Here is a 22,759-nt window from a genome sequence, read left to right as displayed (position 1 = left end):
TAGTTTTCTTATCTTAAAAAAAAATTCTTTGGTAAAAAATACTTTCATATTAGTGAACACAGAAACTAAGAGTTTTAAAAATACTCTTAAGCTCTCCCTAGAAATGAAAAAGGGTAGGGCATTTGTATCCAAAAAGGGGGGGGGCAACTTTAGTTTTGGAAGGAACTTGAACACATCAAAAAGGTCAACTGAGTACCTAGTGTCGGTCCGAGTTATTCGATTTTTCTGGAGCCAAAGCAAAATTCGAAGCCCCCCCCCTCAACATATTCCTTCAAATTTTAATTTAAATAATTTAACAAAATACAGAAATAGGATGAATTTGTGTAGCATATAAGTTTGATTCTGGCAAACTCTTCATTCACAATTTATTGCTTTAAAAATGATAAATACGAAAAAAAATGCAATTTTCTGCTGACTTTTATTTTGTCAGGAAAGGTACAGATGTGGTGAAGTCCGGGATGTTCCCCGGATTTTTTGAATTCTAATTTAAAAAAAAAAACATCCAATCTTTGGTACTGTTTGGAGAAAAGCTTTGCAAAAGGGGTTAGGGTTTGTTCCGCAGAGTAATTTTCATGATTGACTTTAAAGAATTGCAGTTTAGGCAACTTGTTACAATTAGGGTGAAATGATGGTTGCTATTCCCTTCCAAAATCTTTTCAAAATTAAAGCAATATTTTATGCTAATGGAAGTCAATATTATGTCACAGAGTCAACCTTTTCTCCTGGAAATTTTCTGAAATCAAAGTTTTAAAAATACTCTTAAGCTATTTTTTATGACGTAAAGAGTGGGGAGAAAGTTGGTGGGCTATCTCTAAGTTTTTTGACATTGAACTCTAATCAACTCAAATTTGGCAAATTTCAAAATTGAAATCTTTAAGTCGCAACCAAAAATTTTTCAAGGAATATTTTTTGCTACCAAAACATATAACTGAACATTTTCTGTGATTCATAGCACAATTACCTTCCATAATTGTGTGTATTTTGATCATGTTTTGAATCTTACAACAACCAAAAAATACAAGATCTTGAAAAGTCGACTCAAACTACTTAAGGAATAGCTTGAAAAAGAGGTAAGATACATAAAGTAGTTCTATTGTTTGTGTAAACAGCTTTAATTTTAAAGAATGTTTTTAAAAAAAGACTGCACGTTATCCTTACATTTATTTAAAAAAAAGTGACTTGTCATCAGTTGCTGCTGGCAAACGTAAGAAATTCCGCTCCCTCCCTAGGGTCACCCCGATGGGAAGTTACTGGAGGTCACTGTGACTTTCCAAAAAAAAAGGGGGGGAGCGCACATTTGACGAATTTATTCGACAAAATAAGAGACATTGTTTCAACTTGAATTTTCTTTCTTTTTTTATATATTTTTTCAATGATGTTCAATGTTCCTTTGCAGCAGATTAAATGTATGTAGTATATGTGTGCAATGTGAATGCTCGAATTTTATCATTCGGTAAAACTGGAATTTCATTTGGCAAATTGAGAATTTTTCCCTTCCCAAACATTTTTGTTCTCCTCCCACCATTTCACATAAATTCAATAAAACCAATAATATTTGCAATTCGTTAATCAAAATAAATAATGTACGTGTTCTTGAACCAATTGCGAATAAAAAAATTCCAGTCCGGTTTATAGAAATGTATTTTATTTTTTTCAAAACAGCTTTTTTTTAATGGAATTTGTTCCAAAACACTAGGAAAATGTACATAGGCGGCTCATACAAGGAAGGGGGTGGCACGGGGGGGGGGGGGCAGTTACCGCATCACTTTCAAAAGTATAGGGGCCTGCCCCCTCTCTTTTCAGAGTTAACAATTAATGATCGATTGAAAAATTATTTATTGTAGAGTGGATTGATTTATTTTACGAAAGTAAAAACTGAAAATTTTTCCCCAAATAAATGAACTTTTCTCATCTAATTTCATGGAACTTGAGAATGGAACGAGAAGTCTTCGGTGGCCATTCCAGGGTTCATACGCTCCAGGAAAACCTTGAATTTTCAGGGAAAATGACATAGTCAAAAATGTCAGGGAAAAGTCAGGGAATTTCCAAAGCTGCCACCCCCCCCCCCATTTTTTTCCCAAGGAATTTTGTTCTATGAGACCTAATCTTCATTTTTATTGATGTTTCTTAGAAAAAATTGTAAAATCTTTGCTGCAAAATAATGCTGGCAATAAAAAAAGTGGCAACCCAAAAAAACTTTCGCAGCCGCCATTTTTGACTCTCAATAGCTCCCTAGGAAAGAATTTCTCAGGTGAACAGAAATTATGCACAAACTCAACAGGGAAGAAGACAGTTTGCTGCTTCAGAAGCACAACCTGAAGATGGGAGGGTCAATTGGGGAAAATCTTTTTTTTTAATCAGAAAGTCATTTCAGCTAGTTGTGAAACGTAATCGACATTTTTCGTCATTCATAAGGTGGAAGTAGACGCAATCCTTAAATGTCTAAGTTTCCAAAAACAAAGCAGAATTAGATGTTTTCTTTAATTGCAAAATAATGAAAATAACACAAAATAGTCTGCAAATAGTTATTATTATTATTATTATTATTATTATTATTTTAAATAATTTTCTTGAGAAATGAAAAATTTTGTTCTTAAAATAACATCTCATACTCATTGTCTTGAACGGAAATGTGATAAAAACTTTTCAACTGAATTATAGTTTCATGATGATTTATAATTTTTTAATTGGTATCTTCACGCAACATATTCAAAAAAATATTTCTTGTTTTTGGGCGTAGCCGCCGTATTTGGTCCTTTCCAAAATGGAAGTTCACAAGACATTTTAAGTGCCTAAGTTCCCGATAATTTGGCATTGGATGTTAATTGCAATGCAAACTATTGAAAACAACACAAAATGTGCCTTTCTTTCCGGATAATTCCTAATTATTTCCTGGAAAAATGCAAAATTTTAACTTCAGAACATTTTTTTGTTTTAATTGATTTAGACGCTTATGTGCTAAATACTGACTATTTTGTTTTAATTGTAGTTTTTAAGAATTATGAATTAATTATAAGTACTTTTATGCTACAAATTTAAAAATCTACTTCTTATCTTAATTTTTTCACTTAGTCGCCATATTTAGTGTTTTGCAGCATGAAAGTAGACGTAAACTTCCAAAAACAGAATTGGATGTTTATATCAATGCAAACTATTGAAAATAACATAAAATGTGCAAAAAGTTAGGAATTTTTGAAAATTAACTATTTTTTTCTGGAAAAGAGAAACTGAAATTTTTATAGCATCCTTTAATATGCGAAAGGGAAAAAAAAGCTGATTATTGGCATTGGCCTATGATAGGCGGATGTTGATTTTTGTTATTATGCATTACATGGTATGCCGAACGATGCAACAAGTTAATCATATTTATACTGAAATTTAGCTTTTTATTTTGCTCAATATGTTTTGTGTTATATATTAATGAGAAAATAAGAAGTATTGTAAACCAAAAGCGGATGTTAAAAGATTGCTGTGCGACTACAGCAAAACGCTATAATATTAAGCATGTCACGTGACATCAAAGAAACGCTAAAATAAGATGAAAGTACTCTGTTTTCAACAAGTAGTAAACAAGTTAAAACGATTTTTAACTAAATATTTTAAAAAAGGCTTACATTTTTAGAGAAAAATAAAGACAAAAAAAAATCCAAGATTTTTTTTTTTTTTTTTTAATCTAAGGGGAGAAGTTTCAGTTCTTCCTCATTGCTACTTTAAATAATTTTAACTTTTTTGAAAATATTGCTATTTAAACCTGATTTTGAATGAAACGAGTAACCTGGAATTTTCTAAAAAAAATACAGAATTCTACGTATACAGAATTTTTTTTTGGAGAGGGCCCGAGAAATTGAATAGCCCCCCCCCCCCCTCACCCCACATTTAATGTTTAATAACATAGTTTTCATGACTTTATTTTAATTTTTTTAAATTAATTAATTAATTTTTGTGGGGGGGGGGATTCCTTTAGGTCAATGAATCTACTTCTAAGTTCATGAATATTATGCTGCAGAAATATAGGTTGAACGTGGACAGAAAAAAATCTTGTAACGTTTCAAGCCAATTAAATACTAAACCCAATATAATGTCCCCGAGATGCTATACAATGAGCGGAGTTTTAATTAGGAACATTGTCATAATGTTTATAACATGAGGGCAAGGTTATTCAATAACCCATACCTCGTTTGAGTTTTTATAAATTAATTTATATTTTATCTATAAAATATTATTTGATTTTGAAAATCATAACTTCATAACATATAAGTTTTATTGAAGAATTCAGAAACTAATTATGTGAATTTCAAAGCAGTTGCTGATTTGTTTTTAAAGCCATGATACAGTTGAGATGACATATTGATACTACATGCTGCAGGGCCGGATTTAGCCTTTTAACCGCACCGTGCAAAAGTTAAAAATTGCGCCCCTTTTGAACTGCATGTATAAAGATAAATAAATGCAATAAATAAATAAATACATGCTCTTCTTTTACATTTTTTAGCAAACGCACAAAATGTATCAAAGTAAATTGGTAAAAAATGTAAATATTAATAATTTTCAAAATGGTTAACAGATTTGATTCTGGTGATTTCAACAATAGCTAAACAGTTACCAAGCTAATGCTTTGTTCATAAGACAGCGGTCTGAGAGAGAGAGAGAGGATCTAACGTCTGGCTTAAGAGGGAGTCCTTACTAGAATATGAGTACACAAATTAGGAGACTTGTGTTATCTACGTGTAATCTGGAATTAGTAGAATTATGCTTATGTGTTCCATGCCTATTACTACTAATCATTTTTATATGTGCGAAATAAATAAATAAAATGGTTTGAATTTTGAGATCTTGAAATCTCAGATTATGTTTTTTGCGATCACGAATTGTGGTAGGACCCTACTCGTTGGGTTTCTTGTTTCTACTAATAGCTTTTATCGCAATAATAATTTGAATTTAAGACGTTGAAATTCAAAGAATGCCAGGGACTCGATACTGTTTTCGCGTAAAAAGGATTGTGTAAAGTCGAGAAGGTCGTTTATAAATAAATCGATTTCGAGGCACTTGGACGCCTGCATTATAAGCATAGAAAAATAAAATCAATGGAAGGATTTCTTTCAACAATCAAGTGAAAACAATAAGCAATTCGTGACTGCTCAAAAAAGAAAAAAAAAATAAGAAGAGCAATGTGAACATTGCGTTATGGGTAAATTTTGTGCATAAATAGGGGCTTCAGGGGTTACACCCGGGAAAATTTCATAAATTGTAGCTCTAAAAATGCTATTTTAGACAAACTTTGATCATATTTAGGAGAGAAGGAATGTTAAGGGGACCTTACTTCAGAGTTTTTGGAAATTGAAGGCCCAAAACGAAAAGAAACATTTCAAAAAAAAAAAAAAACTTGCTGTTGTTAGCATGTCTTTTTTTTAATTCCTTTCTAATGGAGCTGTGTTTGAGGCTTTACCTTTTTTAGACCTAGTGCGATTCCCCGATAAAGCATCTATTCTTTCATGTGGCACCGCTATCGGCAGATGCCATTGCCACGAGAATATCGACTCCCAGTTTCCTTATCAGATGGTATATATGGTCCTATATCAGATCAGTAGGTATCAGATGGCTCCTTATCAGGTACCTGGGCAAGGAATTTAATTCTTCCAAGACTACTTCAAGCCAAACGAATAATCGAGGGATCGTTTACATGCCGCAAAATCAGACGATCCGAGCACTGTCTATTTTCTCAATCTTGAAAGTCCACCGATTGAAGCCAGGTTTGAATATGCGTCTTCAGGCGTAAGATGCCGACGCATAACCATTACACCACTCGTTCGGCAGGCAACCTTTGTTAAAGTAAGGGAACGGGATGGGGTCTGGGATCCTCCCCCATACATTTTTTCATTCAAAATACGTAATTGTACGAACCGGTGATGGTGCTGCCATCTATCGGTATAAAAAATAATGGAGGCAAGGCACTTACTATGCAGTCCTCGACATAAATACAGTTGTAGTCAGTTGTGACTCGGAATCGGATAAATCGGATACGTAATTGTCGGTCGTCTTAATATAAGAGAAGTAATGGGATTTTAGAATTCTGCATAGGAAATTGTCAGAAGTTTAATTTTCAAAATCGCAGTTTTAGACGATCTTCGGGATGTTAGGATGAAGGGAGTTAAATAGCTTTCCCCTCGGAATTTTTTGAAGTTGAAATCGTTTAAACAAAAGTTGATCTTTAATGATGGGGAGGGAAGGTTCAGAAGCACTTCCGCGAAGACTTTTCAAAATTGAAATCATAACGACGCAAAACGCAAGTGTAAGCAATCTTTGATGACGTTATGGAAAGGGGTGAGATTCAACGATTCTTCCTCGAAAAATTTTCAAAATTGAAGTTTTGAAAACGTAATTGTAGACAATTTTCTATGAGTTATGGGGATTATAGGTTTTAGGGCTTTTCCTAGCAACTCTTCTAAAATTAGAGTCCTAAAAACGCAAATATTAAACAAAATTTAATTTTCACTCTTACCTGACACTTTAACATGTTTGAATTCAAACGCCTACAGCCCCAATAAAATATTTCATTGTTTTGGACTGAGGTGTTTTTGTTTATTTTTTCATTTCTTATTTTATTTTACCTTATTTTTGACTTTTTTGTGATAACTGTTTATTTTTTTTTTCACTTTGTTTTATTTTAAGTATCGTACTTCTTTAATCTCCTGCAGATTTCTTGTTTTAACCTTGTTTTTTTTCCTTCAACCATTTAACAACTTCTGATGCGACTTTTCATTACATTCGTTTAAATCTCACCCCCTCTCCCTATTTTGGCTTTTCCTCTGTTTGAACCATGTTTCGTCGGCTCATATTACCATTTAGCAGCGAGATTTTCATAGTAAGAAAAAAAATGAAAGTGAGAAAAATAGAAACAGAAAAACATCAGCTTCCCAGACGCTATCTTGTTTATTTATTAAATTATACATTTTTTAATCTAAAGGTTGTCATGAGTTTCTATAATGCTCTGAATAGTGCAAAAACACTTATTTTCGCGAGGCTTTAATTATTTTGCGATTTTCGCAACCCCGTCGTTATCGAAAGTTTAAACCTCGCGGAATATCTTTTTGCGTCGAATTTTTCAACTTTCGGTTCTGTTTACATAAAATTCGTGAAATTTTCAGCTCGCAAAATCACCGTTATCGTCATTTTCGCGAAAATTAGTCCTGTAACAGTAGCTTTTTTTTTTTTTCTTCCCCGTTTGAAAATGTTTGAAACGTTCATCTCAGTGACTCTTAGCTGGTTTGTCTTAATAGTATAGATGTTCTCGGCCCGTTTTCTGAAAAACTGGGATGTTTACCCCGCTCCCCTTCCCCTAATTTCAACAAGAACTAACAGGCACGGATTAAGCCAACGCGGGGTCCGTAGCAAATGTTTTCAAGGGGCCCTCGTTTTTACATGATATAGTAAAAAATTGTGCACTTCTTCATGGATACGGGAGATGGATTTATATAACACGCATGAATACATAAATATGGATATGATTTTAGAGCTTTACGAGGGTTATAACCCTTTTTCGACTTATATTGCCCCTCGTCTTTCCCATCGCTACATGTTTTTAGCTTTAAATTCCAAAAACGCAATTTTTGAACGATATATATATAAAAAAAAAGGGGGGTCAGGTTCGGGGGCTTGCCCCCGGAAAATTTTTGATATTTCAATTCTGAAAACTCATTTTTAACGACTTCTGATGACATTTGGAAGAGAGAAGGTTCAGAGTTCTTTATTCGGAGATTTTTTGAAACTGAAGTTAAAAAACGCGATTGTATCTCATGTTAGGTAAAATTAAAGGGAAAAATTTGGATTTACAGCGACACTCCTCATGCAATTTTTAAAATTGAAATCTTAAAGAAAACTGTTGATTATCTTTAATGATGTTGTAGAGAGAGAGAGAGAGGGGTGTCCAAGGAAGCCCCATTGGAAAATTTTCAAATTTATTACCCATTATTAATCTAAAAACACAGTTTTAGGTAGAACATTTTTAGACTCTAAAATGGTAATTTTATACGATTTTTGCTGAGTTTGGGGCGGGGTGGGGAGTTCACGAAAGTCATCCCCTGGAGATTTCTTGAAATCGAAGTGTTGAAAACGTGATTGTAGACCATCGCTGGTTACGTTTGTATGGGATGGAGTTCAGGCACTCTCCAACGCAACCCGGAAAATTTACAAAATTGATGCCTTAAAAGTACATTTTAGCCCATCGTTAACAATGCTGGAGGGAGAGAGGTACAATCCCAAAGAAATTTTTTGAAATTATAGTCCAAAATACGCATTTTTAGACCACCTTAGATGATGTTATAGGAAGGGATCGAGCTTGGGATTTCACCCATGGACATTTTTCAAAACTTGAAGTTCCAGAAAGCAGTTTTAGCGGGTTTTCGATTATGTTCAATAATTTTATCCCTGAAATTTTCTGAAATTTAAGTTCGAATAAAAAATTTTCAGCTTCCTTTGGTGATGCAAAATAAATGGGTTTGGTTCGGGGCATTGGCAGCAGCTTTTTAGTTCCCTCCCACTCAGAGGAAAATAGTTAAAAACGAGATTTAAAGTCTTTCTTCCACGCACAATTATTTTAGTTCTTCAACAAATTATACTCTATTAACAATTTATTTATTTTGCTCAGCATACGTGTAAACATTCAAAGAATCTTTTTTTCTCTTATGTCATGATCTCTTAATTTTGCTCCTTGTAGTGTCGCGGGCGGCAATTTTTGAGGGCGACAAACTGACATGAAGTTAAGCGAGCAAAGAGTTTAGGATGACTAATTATTACCTTTTCAGGACACCAATTTCGAAAGCTTTAAGACGAAAGACACTTTCAAACATTTTCTGGATGGTAAACCTTTCCTCCTTGTCTAATATCGCCCCAAAGACTGTTTTTAGGATTTGTGCTTGGGGAATTTCAAAATTCTCCTTCTCCTGCGTTCCCCCCAAAAAATTGCTTAAAGTTGCATTTTAGGCACTAAATTTCGAAGAGAATCCTTGAACCGTCTCGATTAAAAAAAAAAATTATAGCCACCTATTTCCCTAGCTTATCCATATTCGGAGGAAATGATCCAAACCACCACTCTTTACCTAAAGTTAGAACTAAAGATAGCATGCGTCTTGAAGATTCCAGTTTCCAACATTTTGTGAAGCAAACCCGTATCCCCCCCCTCCTCCCAAAGATAGCCCGATAACATTTCCAGTGATAATCCAAAATCGCGATTTGAAAATTTAAGTTAGAATTTTTTCCGGCTCCTCATCTCTTTCTCTAAACTTCTCACATAGCTTGAAACTTTGTTTTCAGCTATATTATAGGTAGATCCCTCAAACCCTTTCTTCCCAAAGATAGCTTGAAATTGACTTCAATTTTGAACACAATTTCATGAAAGAACCCCATACTCTTTCCTCTACTCTAATCAAACAGCCTAAATTTGCTTTTTTTAGGCTTGAACAGCTGAAAGTTTCAGGAAGGATCCCTAAATCCCTTAAATTTAATAAAATACTTTTTGAAAAAAAAAAAATCTAAGAGAAAACTTGATTATCCGTTCTAATAAAACTACCAAACATTGCCTAAAATTGTAATTTTTAGGTCAGTTTTTAAAATTTTCTAACCCAACTGAGCTTTTTCTACTAGCACTAAGAAAGATTAACTAAAATTGCGTTTTAAAACTTCAATTAAGAGAAATTTCTGGAAAGCAATCAGCGATATCCCCCACATCCCCTTCGTGCTTCCTCTGACGTGACTAAAGATAGTGTTACATACCGTCTCTAAATGACGCAAAAAGCCCCCCCCCCCCACCTTCCTCTCTGCACCAATGATACTGGTCAGCATGGTATTATTCCATAACGAGTCTGCGCTTTAATGAAAAATATAAAATTTTTCATTTGCTTAAATATTTAGAAAAGTTAGATCTAAATAGAAAAATGTAAACGGGTAAAAGTACGGAAAAGTAGTTTTTTTCTGGAATTTTTTTCTCATGGCGCGGGGCCCCCAGAAGCGCGGGGCCGGTAGCATTTCCTACTTCTGCTCTATGGCTAATCCGGCCCTGAGAACTAACACCATTTAATTCAAACTTGTGCAGACTGCAATTATAGAATAGATAGATGAAGGGATAACGTGATGCTCCCTCTTCATTTGTGGATGGCGCCAGAATTTTTTCCAGAGGACTTTTTTTTTGCCGCTCGGTCGCAAATATTTTCTTATTTTGGTTTGGCAATTTTGCGCCCCTCAAATTTTTTACTCCGTGCCGGGGCACGGACTGACGGAGTATTAGTCCGGCCCTGCACTTAGAATAACAAATTTACAAATCGGACTCCATAAAATATCATTCTTCCGTATTCCATCAATTCCATTTATTTTAATTCTCGCGGGCGTTGATCGTCTGCTACGATCAACGCTCGCTGTTGCTAGGATATCCACCAGTCACATGGTTTGGTTTATGAGCAACAAAAGGGTTGCCATAGCTCGGTCTATTCCATAGATTAATTAATAATAAGAGTAGACCGAGCTTTCCGAGACTTGCTGATGAAAAAATTGGTTCATGGATACATCATGTGACTGGTGGAAGGCTTGGCGAACACTTTGGCAGCATGCTAGATGGCAGGATTATCTATAGTTTGGCACTCGACATGTATTTTAAGACGTAATGTGTTTTCATTATAATTTTTTTTCCAGGTGCAGAGATTGAACGTTTTTCTTTTAGTTATGCATTATTTTGACATTAGTAATTAGTTTTTGATAACACAGTCTTCAATAACTTTTATTTTATTTGGAACTGCTACGTCAGCGTTGGTGTGAACGTAATGGCGTAAACGTTAACGCAAAAATGTACTAATCGGTATCTTAAACTGAGATTGTAGGTAAAAATCTTACCGTTTCCAGATTCTTTTTGGGCGCTTGCATCTTTAATTGCTTTAGAGAATTATTAAAATTGACTAAAGAAAATGCACAATGCTATCTACACGAAAAACTCACTATATTAACAAAATATTTACAACTTAGAGTGACAAATTTACAAATCGGACTCCATAACAGATCATTCTTCCGGGTTCCATCAATTTTATTTATTTTATTTCTCGCGGGCGTTGATCGTCTGCTACGATCAACGCCCGCTGTTGCTTGGATATCCACCAGTCACATGGTTTGGTTTATGAGCAGCAAAAGGGTTGCCATAGCTCGGTCTATTCTTATTATTAGTCTATGGTCTATTCTTATTATTAGTCCATGATATTATCTCAATGATTTAAAATTTTTAACTGTTGCCATCTTATGTTTGTTAACAAATAAAATATTTGTAATTAATTCAAGCAAGGCTTTTAAAATAACTTTAAATTTTCGCTCTTTGCTTCGCTTTTGCAATAATTCAGACATTGGGATGGTCGTCAAGTTTTTGCATGTGTAATTTTATTTTTGTTGGGAATATTGCTTCCTCGTCAAGCATGGGGAGGGATCAGAAAAAAAAAAAAGAAAAATATAGAAGAAAGTTTCGTGATGGCCACAACATACTAGTTTTTTTAATGTTCAAAGTTGAAAAGTGTTTTGAATCGCTCCACTTAATGGTACACTAACTGATTTTATGTTTCTTTTGGCCACACTTAATCTCACTTCACTTTTAGAAATATGATTTTATGCATTGAGAAGGAATACTAACTCTATTCCTTCTCAATGATTTTATGTTGTTTTTATTGACAAAACATGGCCTTACTAATTGGCACTTATACGCCTTTTCATAAGTGTGAGATCGAGGGAGACAAAAAAAAAAAATGCGCAAAATAAAGATTCATTCAAGAAATCACGTTCAGCAAAATTGAACATTACTAACTCCTTGGATGCGTTTTTGCTTATTGAATTGTATAAAATGCTAACATTTATTTAAGTTATTATATTTAGATTTTTTCGATTTGTTTTAACGAACTCGAAACTCTTAGATAAGATTTTGCTGACAGATACGTTAATCCGTTCAAGATTTAAAAAAAAAATGGGAAATAATCTTGATTCAGGTTTTCAATCTCCTCCACATAAATTCTTGAAAGACATCCGCAAGCAGACTAACTACAAACTTAGAAGCATTGCTGTATCGCAACGAAGACGAAGTAGCTATGGCATGGAAAAAAGAGAAGAAAATACTTCTGCAGAAGCTGAAGTGAATGCACTTTCCGTTAAAAAGTTCATAATAGGTAACCCATCTTTTCTGGACGATCTGATAGTCAAACACGTTTCTCAAGACCGGGTCAGAGCTTGGCTTAAAAAAGCAAAGCAGGATTCTGAAGCATCGAAATCTGTAGAAGATCGCATACGCACTGTGGAAGAGATTTCTGAGCGTAGTTTACGACACTTACAGATTTTGCTCATAAATCGCAGTTTCCTTAGCTACCCTTTTAAGTGGAACAGAGACGAACTGAGTGACCTTTTAGAGTTACCAGACCCAGTGGAATCGATTCACAAAATCAATAGTCATAGCTTCAAGTACACCGACGTACCAGTAGATCAAATAAACAGATATTTTATTCATATGGTGAAAAACCTTCTAGGGAAACACGCCTTTCCCATGCCAGAACTTTGTTACTTTCTTTGCACTCTTAAAAGGAATTACTATAAGGTGGAATATCATAACTATAACCACGCCTTAAGCCACGCCCAATGCATGTATTGGGTCCTATTAAAGAATCCGGGTTTGTTCACAGAGCTCGAAATGAAAGCTCTGATGATTGCTTCATTGGCGCATGATGTCGGACATCCAGGATTTAATGAGGGTTATCTGAAGACCTTCAGGGGTGGTTTAGAAAAGCTGTACCATACTCCAATGCTTGAGAACCATCACGTCCAAACTTGTTTTCTAATTCTGCAGGATATCAATTGCAACGTATTCCGTGACTTCAACGCGGATGATTACAAGACTATACTGTCGGAAGTACAACATGCTATTATTTCGACCAGTTTAAACAGATATAAAATGCAGACTGAGAACTTGCGTCATTTGATCGCATCCGGCTTAGATCTAGCACAAGAGCAGGAGAGGGGAGCTCTCAAGTCCGTTCTGATGATGGTTTGTGACTTGGGCGGTTGTTGGAAACCTTGGCAAGAACATAAAAGCACAGTTTGGTGTCTTTACAAAGAGTTTTTCAACCAAGGAGACAAGGAGCAACTTTTTGGAGTTGATAGCATACCGCAAATGCAGAGAAAGAATTCGGACCAAATCCCCAAATATCAAATATCGTTTCTCGAAACCATGGTGTTACCTATTTTCCAAATTGCAGCAGAAGCACTGCCGAATATTAAAAAAATTGTTGAATCTACCCAGGAGAACCTGGAACTTTGGACCACGTATTTACCATAGACATTTTATTTTCTTGTATTAAAAAATAAATAAATATTATTTAGGAACTAGGAGAATCTGAAACTGAACTACTTATTTCCGGTAGAAATTTTGTTTTAGTCAGAATGTTTTAATAAAATAACTATTTAATGCTTTTTAAATAAATTTTACTCGCTTTTGCTCCCCCACTCTCTCGATAGTGATATTTTGATAACTGAAAAATGGTCGCCAAATTTATGAAGATTTCTGTTTGGCGACATCGGCAAGTTAGAGAAACGTTCTGTTTGATGATCACTGATGAGATGGAAAGGTGAACTTCCAGTTTCAATGTTCAGAAGGACTCATCTATTAGTTTGAGGGAATTTCAGTAAACCAACTAAGCAGAGTCTCTTTAAAGTGAACGAAACATGAGCATCAAGTTTTTCTTTCTCCCTACTCACATAATTGCCCACTCGCTAATTCCATGCAAACATCGTCAACTAGTAGTATCCAATCTTTGGCACCAAAATTTTAGCGACTAGTAACAAAATGAACAAATAAAATTGAGAAGTTTTTTAGTTGTTGAAATCCTTAACAACTTGAAGATTTGCTAAGTGAATTGATGTTGACTTGGTATTCAGACAACTGCTTATCAGGTTTGTTAAACATCGTCGTCATCATGCTTGCTCCTCTTTTTCTAATTTTACATTTTGGTATAACTTTGATATACCCCCCAAAAATTACACGCCAAATCTGGCACTCCCTACGGACTTTTTAGGGTTGCTGTTTCTTATTTTGGTGTTGCCAATTTAGGTTTTTTCAGCTTTTAGGTTTTTGCTGTTGCCAAATTTAGGATTTTCTTGTATTTTGTACCATTTTTTGAGTTTTTTTTGAAGTTTTGTTGAAAGTTTTGTGGCAACAATTTTTGGATTTCATAATGTTTTAGCGCCATTTCATTCATTCGCTATTTCTTTGTGAAGTGATCAAGCAGATTTCTGACTTGCTGTATTTTTCCGCAAATCTGGTTGTATTTTCCAATTATATTTTTTTTCTATTAATTATTTTTATCTTTTAGCTTTCATTATGCCTACTGTATATGTTGTTGTTGAAAACCAGGTATTTTGCGCCAACGCCAAAAACAGGTATTTTGCTTGGCGAGAAAAAAAGTCGCCAAATTTCCGATTTGGGGGGGTATATCAAAGTAGTTCCTACATTTTAAAGGAACTTTCGATGGTTATATATGCCTCAATATATTTTTCTGATTATTTTACTTGATAATGGGGAATTTAAATTTTGTTTGGCGAGTTATTTTACTTGTTCTATTGTATTTAATGGCGCAAGAGCCTAAATAGGCTATACTGCACCTTATTTTACTGGAATTTTTCAGGTTCTTTAAAAGCTAATTTTTTATTTGGCTGCTTACTTCGTTTTAAATGATCTTATTTCAAGGCTTGTTTTGTTTAAAAGTCCATTAAAATGACAAAATGTATATTATAGTCATCGCCAAATCAGTGGTACTGCTTTTCGTGTAACTTCGACCAAAAACATGGTAACAATAAATCAAATGAAAAATAATAGCCAAGGGTGAAAATGCTCCGTGCCGTACCTATAACAGAAATGTACTGACTTAATGTATAAAATAGTTTTAAGATACATTTGATAGTAAGTTTTAGAAAATGTTTTAAAGAATGATAATGGACCAGCTGATTTGCTATGCGTACTTATAAAGCAAATAAATCTCAAAATTTTCAAAAAAAAAAAAATTTATGTACATGTAATTGCTAAAAAATATAAAAAATGAGGGGAGTATTAAAATACGAGTTCCAAAATAGTGTCGGAAGAGGTCTTTTCTTTTGATGTTTACAGGATAAAATGCCGAAAGAATGCATCCAAACAGACAATAGCGTTTTCACTGTTTCGTAAAGGCCGTTCATCGCATGAACAGTGGTGGAGGCAAAAACGATACAGTACAAATGTATAGGGGCCTGGCTCCACATTACCAGAAAATCGACAGTAACCCAAGGCAGAAACGTAAAATCTCACCTACATCCGGGTCTTTCGATTTTCGTTCAGCGTAAACACTGCGCAATCAAGAGCTGAAAAATATTGAACTAATTATGTTTCTGATAGATTTTTACGTTATCCAACAACCAATGGAAGTTCACCGTCAAATGTAAACATATTTAACGATGGTGTCCGCCATGGTTATGTTGCATGAACAAATGGTGCATTTGGTAAATGTCTATAAGATAAGATAGACAAGAGAGTCATTCCATGTCAAGTGACCTAGGGATCCCCACTCGACCATCTCCGATTTGGATGAAATTTTATAGTGTAGCAGAGATGCCTTTGAAACTAATCAATGCAAATTTTCAGCTTCCTAGATCCAAATCCTGAGGATCTAGGATCTCCGAAAAATGTGATCCAAAATGGCGGATCAGCTTTTTGTGCCAAATTGCCAAGTTTACACCAATTTTACAGGAAATTTTATTACACTGGAAGCCTGAAATTTTAGGCGCTTAAAGTATGGTTGACCGTTAAAATATTCAAGTATTTTTGTGAATTTGAGCTGGTTATATTTTGTGTAGCATGCGCGTGAACTTGTGAAAAAGCGCGATGGGAATTTTTTTTCCTGGATTTTAGTTTGTCATAAAATTTGAGCAAAAATAATTCAAAAGCTCGTACTGTGTGACTCCATTTTAAAAATGCTTTTTTTTAATGGGTTACAGTTGCAGAGCTTAAATATCTATTTTCAAAAATATATTGTGATTCAAAGTGGCTATCAAAACCGTTCAAGTGAAAAATAGCCTACTCTCAAAGCACTATAGCTCAAGTTTGTCGCCTCGCATCTTCTTTTCCTTTATACCATTAGAAAGAACACACTTTTTCCTTTCAAAATAAGTTTTTTCTTCGATGGTGTTCTTTCGAATAGGGATAAAAAACGAGCTTGAAATTATGTCAGTCGTAACGAATTGCCATGTTCAATCTCAGATTACGGGACATTTTATAACACTGGCAGCCTGAAATTTTAGGAGCTTAAAGTACTTTAGGTTGTCAACACGTTCTAGTTTTTTTGTGAGTTTGAGTTCATTAACTTTTGTGCAGCACGTATGCAAAGTCTGGACAAAACACAGCAGAGAAACTTTTTCCTGGATTTTAGAATGTCATAAATTCTGAATAAAAATGATTGAAATGCTCGAACTTTGTAATTCTATTGTCGATATGCATGTTTTTAATGGGTTATAATTGCAGAGCGTAAATATTGATTTTCTAAGAGAAATTGGAATCCAAAGTGACTATCAAAATAGTTCACATGAAGAATAGTCTGTTTGTAATGCCCTGTATCTCAAGTTTGTCACCTTGCATCTTCCTTTCGTTGATACCACGAGAAAGAACACATTTTTTCCTATAAAAATAGGTTTTCTTTTCGATGGTGTTCTTTCAGATAAGCGGGAAAAAAATGAGCCTGATATACTATTTGTCGTAGCGAGAAAATCTCGTTCTTAAATAAATAAAGGTGAATGTCGTGACAACTGACTTATAGGGATTTTGCAACTGTTATAAGTCAGAAATAGAGTTTTATTAATCATTTAAAAAGATACTTTGCAAATGAAATATGATAAAAAAAAAAGAAAATTATCTTGTTCTTTCTAATGTATCAGTCTGCTTCCTGAACCAAATACTTTTCTGATTCTAACATATTTCATTTACAATAAAATAACTTTTTAAATGATTAATAAAAAACTATTTCTACTTATAACAGTTGCGAAATCCCTATAAGTCGATTGTCACGGCATTCACTATTCTTTATTTATTTAAGAACGAGATTTTCTCGCTAACGACAAATAGTATATCAGGCTCACTTTTTCCCGCTTATCTGACAGAACACCATCGAAAAGAAAACTTATATTCATAAGAAAAAATATGTTCTTTCTCATGGTACCAATGAAAAGAAGATGCAAGGTGACAAACTTGAGCTAAAGAGCATTAAAAACAGACAATTTTTCATGTGAACTATTTTGATAGCCAATTTAGATGCCAATATCTTTTAGAAAATCAATATTTACCCATAAAACAATATATAACCCATTAAAAACATGCATATCGACAATAGAATTACAAAGTTCGAGCATTTGAATCATTTTTGTTCGGAATTTTTGACATTCTAAAATGCAGGGAAAAATTGATCTGCTGCGTTTTGTCAAGACTTTGCATACGTGCCCCATAAAAGTTAATGAACTCAAATTTTCAAAAATACTAGAACGTATTAAAAATCAAAAGTAAATTAAGCTCCTAAAATTTCAGGCTTCCAGTGTTATAAAATGTCCCGTAATCTGAGATTGAACATGGAAATTATTTACGACTGATATAATTTGAAGCTCGTTTTTTTATCCTTATTCGGAAGAACACCATCGAAGAAAAAACTTATTCTGAAAGGAAAAAGTGTGTTCTTTCTAATGGTATAAACGAAAAGAAAATGCGAGGTGACAAACTTGAGCTAGGGTCAGGTGGGGTAAAATGGGTATAAAATAGCCTACTTTTGGATTTTCACTCAAGTATTTTTGTCAAAATATTTCGTTTCTAATTTTTTTTTGTTTTATGTAAACATTACATATGTTGAGAGTAGAGTTTAATGATTTTCACACATAATTTGATACAAATTTATTTTTGAGAGGAGTGTTTATGACTATATGTTTTGTATACCCATTTTACCCCACGCAGGTGAAAATGGGTAGCCTATGGGGTAAAATGGGTATTAAAGTCTAAGAAGTGATGAAAAAGCATACTATTTGTTCAATGCAGTGTGATAGTAAAGGCATAAGAGTCAGTTATCAAAATTTAACTATTTAATTAAAAAAAAATAGTGCAAACAGTAAATTTGACAAAATATTAATAAGGTTTCTTTGAACGCATGATATCCATACTTGTCTTTCTTTTAAAAAAGTAATGGTCTATTGTTAATTTGTGGCGCAATAAAATTTTTTATTATTTGATGTTCTTCAATGAAATCCACGTTGTCTGTATCAGGAAAAATTAAAAAAAATCCCCCATCTCGGATTTTTTAAAAGTATTTCACATCATAAAATTTTCCTCAACAGCAATATATTTGCGAATAAATTCTTTCTTGCTTGTTTCTTCAGAGTATAATACTTATAGCTTTGCACCTGTGGTTAAACTTTGCTTCATAAGCATATTTTCAGCAGTTTCTATTCCAGATACTTCCTCTGAATGGAGACTTTCTTTTTCATCTATTTTTTATTTTCTTGTTTTTAAATTCCTTACGTTTTTCACTTTCAACTCTCAGCCTTTCTAAAACATCTTTGTCATTTATTTCCTGTATTTGGCAGCACCCGTTTAAGTTGTTTTAAATAAATCATGCAGGTAGTTGTCAAATCTGAAGCACTTGTTAAAATTGCTGACAATATTGCACTTTTCAAATCTTTATAAGGTGACGAAATTGTGCTTTGTGACGCATACTTTTCGGATTGAAACGAGGATGTGTTCCGAGAAATTAAAGGTACATTAGAGAACATTAGAGAAATTGATAGAATCTGATTGCAATCAAATAAAAATGTGACGAGCAGCAGGCTGGGCCCAGCATATTCTGAGGAAATCGTTATTTTATGCGCAAGCGGCACATAAACACTAGAATAAGTATACCTGTGGCTTATTTTTATTTATTATGATGGAGTGAACTTTATTTTATAAAATCATAGCATTGTGCATATTTTTATGTTTCAATCATTTTGAATCAACCACAAATGAATTAATATTCATTTTAAGGAATATATGCTGTACCTTTTAAAACAACTTGCTGGAATGATAAGCCTAACCATATATACCCATTTTACCCCATTTTCAAAATATGAGATTAAAAATAGATAAAATTATTTTTTTTTCTTCCCTTTAAGTTGAAACAGCAATAAAAATGTCCAACTAAAGATATTATGACACAGTAATAAAAATTCCTCAAAAATCAGGAACTGGAGATAGAAGTTTAAGCAGACAACATGCGGCTTGAATTTATCGACTTCAATTTAAAGTGTTACCACTCACTAAAAAATAATCTATTGAAAAAATATATTTTGTGATATAGAATTCAGAACAGTCAAGTATAATAATCAACTCAAAAAAATGTAAATTTAATTTTAAAAAACTGACTTTTTAAACCATATATTTTGACTACCCATTTTACCCCCACTACCCATTTTACCCCACCTGACCCTATAGCGCTTTGAAAATAGGCTATTTTTCACTTGAAGGGTTTTGATAGCCACTTTGAATCACAATATCTTCCAGAAAATACATATTTAAGCTCTGTAACTGTAACCCATTAAAAACAAGCATTTTTACCATAGACTAATAATAAGAGTAGACCGAGCTTTCTCATTCTTGCTGATAAAGAAAATTGGTTCATAGATGTATCATGTGACTAGTGGAAGGGCTTGGCGAAGACTTTGGCAGCATGGTTGCTAGATGGCAGCATTATCTATAGTTTGGCACTCGACATGAATTTTAAGACAATGTGTTTTCATTAAAAAAAACTTCCAGGTGCAGAAATTGAACTGTTTTTCTTTTAGTTATGCATTATTTTGACATTAGTAATAGTTTTTGATCAGTTTTCGGTAACTTTTATATCATTTGAAGCTGTCAGCGTTGGCGTGAACGAAATGGCGTAAACGTTTTGCGTTAACGCAAAAATGTACTAATCGGTATCTTAAATTGAAACTGTAGGTAAAAATCTTACCGTTTGCTGATTCCTCTTGGTCGCTTGCATCTTTTATTGCTTAGAGAGTTATTGAAATTGACTAAAGAAAATGCACAATACTATCTAAACGAAAAACTCACTATATTAACAAAATATTTACAACTTAGAATAACAAATTTACAAATCGGACTCCATAAAAGATCATTCTTCCGTGTTCCATCAATTCTATTTATTTTATTTCGCGCTGGCGTTGATCGTCTGCTACGATTAACGCCCGCTGTTGCTAGGATATCCACCAGTCACATGGTTTGGTTTATGAGCAGCAAAAGGGTTGCCATAGCTCGGTCTACTCTTATTATTAGTCTATGATTTTTACAATGGAATCAAGCAGTACAAGCTTTTGAATTATTTTTGATTAGATTTCATGACAACCAAAAATTTACGAAAATTAAAATCCAGGAAAAAAATTTCCCATCGGATTTTTTCACAAGTTCACGCGCATGCTACACAAAATCTAAAGAGCTCAAATTCACAAAAATACTTGAATAAACTAAAGGTCAACCATACTTTAAGCGCCTAAAATCTCAGGCTTCCAGTGTAATAAAATTTCCCGTAAAACTGGTGTAAACTTGGCAATTGGGCACAAAAAGCTGATCCACCATCTTGGATTACATTTTTCAGAGATTCTAGATTCTCAGGATTTAGATCTAGGAAGCTGAAAATTTGCATAGATTAGATTCAAAGGCATCTATCTCTACGCCTCTATAAAACTTCATCCAAATCGGAGATGGTCGAGTGAGGACGATTTGAAAAATTAGGTCAGTTGACGTGGAATGACTTAATAGCGATTAATTAATGACCATTGACCAACAATCAATTGAAAGTAGTTGACTAAACAGCAAACGGGAAAATGCTCAAAATTACGGGGCGTGGGAGCGCCCCGCCCCGCCAAGGAAACCAGACGTCAGCAGCCAACAGAAGCAAATCCACCGCCAAAGACGAAAGGAAATAAAAGCGACCAAGAACAAGATTACACGACAGAACGAATTCAGGTTTTTTGGTTTTTTCACCCCTCTGTATCTCAGCCCCATGAAGACCCCCCGGAGTTGATTTTTGGTACACTCAATCTCTAGTGGCCCCTGACGCCGTAAACCAAAATACAATATCCTTAACCTTCAGGGGGAGGAGGTATTAAAGTTATAAAATCGCTGTTCAAAAAAGTTTTCGCTTTCTTTGACAGGGCTACAGCCCAGACGAAAAAAGGAAAAAAGCTGAAATTTCGCACACACATTCCTTGTGCCCTACTGATGTGCCTTTTATGCCATTTGACCCCCCTCCCCTTCCCCCCCTCGTTTTTACCCCCCAAATTGTACCTTCCCGGGGTTCTATCACAGCCCCCCCGGGGGGGGGTACGGTAATGATTTTTTGTATACATATTCTTGGGGGGCCATTGAGTACATATACAAAAATTCAACCCCCAGGGACATCATGGGCCGGAGTAACTGAAGTTTGAAAATCACTAATTTTCCCTAAATTATCATGTACTTACTCTCAGCTCATAGGGTTTGTTTATCTCGGACTGCAATTGCAAGGTTAGAACAGATCTAACAGTTATTCCAAAGTTGTCTTAGGAAATGAAATTCAATCAAGACTAAAACATATCCAACAGTTGCAACTAGACGTTAAATCGCAGATATCACAAATTTGCCACAGCGACTGCGCATGCTCGCAGACTTAGCTCCTTGGGCTTTCTGTTTTCAGATTCTATGTTGTTTGTTTATACTTAAGCAGAGAAACAAATTAATGAATGAGATTAGAATGCTGTCCTCCCCCCCCCCCCCCAAAAAAAAAGTTTTGCCGATACGAAATTTCCTTCCCCCTGTTTTTCAGTTTTTATATATTTATGAAGGGAAGAAATTTTAAGTGTCGGCGCGAAACTGGGGTTAAACCATTACAATATTTTACGTGACAAATTATATGAAACTGTACGCATATAACTACGGCACATATAACTTTTTAATTGAAAGTGAAAAATAGCACTTTTTTATTGGTTTGCTTATTTTCTAAATTAATGGATTTTTCACAAACAACACATAATGAATTGAAAATATATGAAATACGTGTGTGGATATCCGTGCTTTGCAGTAATTTGTTAGCTGAAAAAATTTTTGCAATTAATTTAAGCAAGACTTTCAATGAGCTTAGTCCGCGCACAACATGCGCTTTCGCTATGGCAAATTTGGGATATCCGCGATTTGACATCGAGTAAAGTTGTATAGATCTTCTGACACATTCAAATTTAAAATATTTAATGGCTTATTATTATTATTTTTTTTTTTTGCTTGTGATAACATGCGTTATTTCGTTTTTTAAATCAACTTTTAAACAAAACTAGGTATTAAACAAGACAAAGACTTCTATCAAGAAAAAGATAAATCACCAAACAATTAAAATTATCCCATAAAACGTAAAATAATCCACGATTTAAGAAAAAATGTGATTAAACAAGAAAGTGAAAAGCTAGATTAAAATAGCCCTCAAGCTGTAACACATTTAAAGAAACCTTCATGAAAATGTTGAATAATCTGTCAAATAAAGAAACTAGTAGAATTTATTGCGAAGTTGTAAAATACTTGAAAACAATATAATTTAAAATATAGTACAGTAAAACCTGTAAAGTTGACCAGTGGCGTAGCTAGACCCGACTTTCGGGGGGGGGGGGTTACTTCTTTTATATATATATATATATA

At 34.1% G+C, this 22,759-nt stretch overlaps 1 protein-coding gene across 1 annotated transcript; it reads left to right on the top strand.

Annotated features, from left to right (window-relative positions):
* Positions 1-11,983: 11,983 nt before the first annotated feature.
* LOC129234596 (cAMP and cAMP-inhibited cGMP 3',5'-cyclic phosphodiesterase 10A-like) lies at positions 11,984-13,342 on the top strand. The gene has a single exon (XM_054868622.1). The coding sequence runs from the start codon at positions 11,984-11,986 to the stop codon at positions 13,340-13,342; it is 1,359 nt and encodes a 452-aa protein (XP_054724597.1).
* The last annotated feature ends 9,417 nt before the right edge of the window (positions 13,343-22,759 follow it).

This window comes from Uloborus diversus, chromosome 1, assembly GCF_026930045.1.
Source record: "Uloborus diversus isolate 005 chromosome 1, Udiv.v.3.1, whole genome shotgun sequence".
Taxonomy (NCBI): domain Eukaryota; kingdom Metazoa; phylum Arthropoda; class Arachnida; order Araneae; family Uloboridae; genus Uloborus; species Uloborus diversus.
This window is presented reverse-complemented; position numbering and strand designations above follow the sequence as displayed.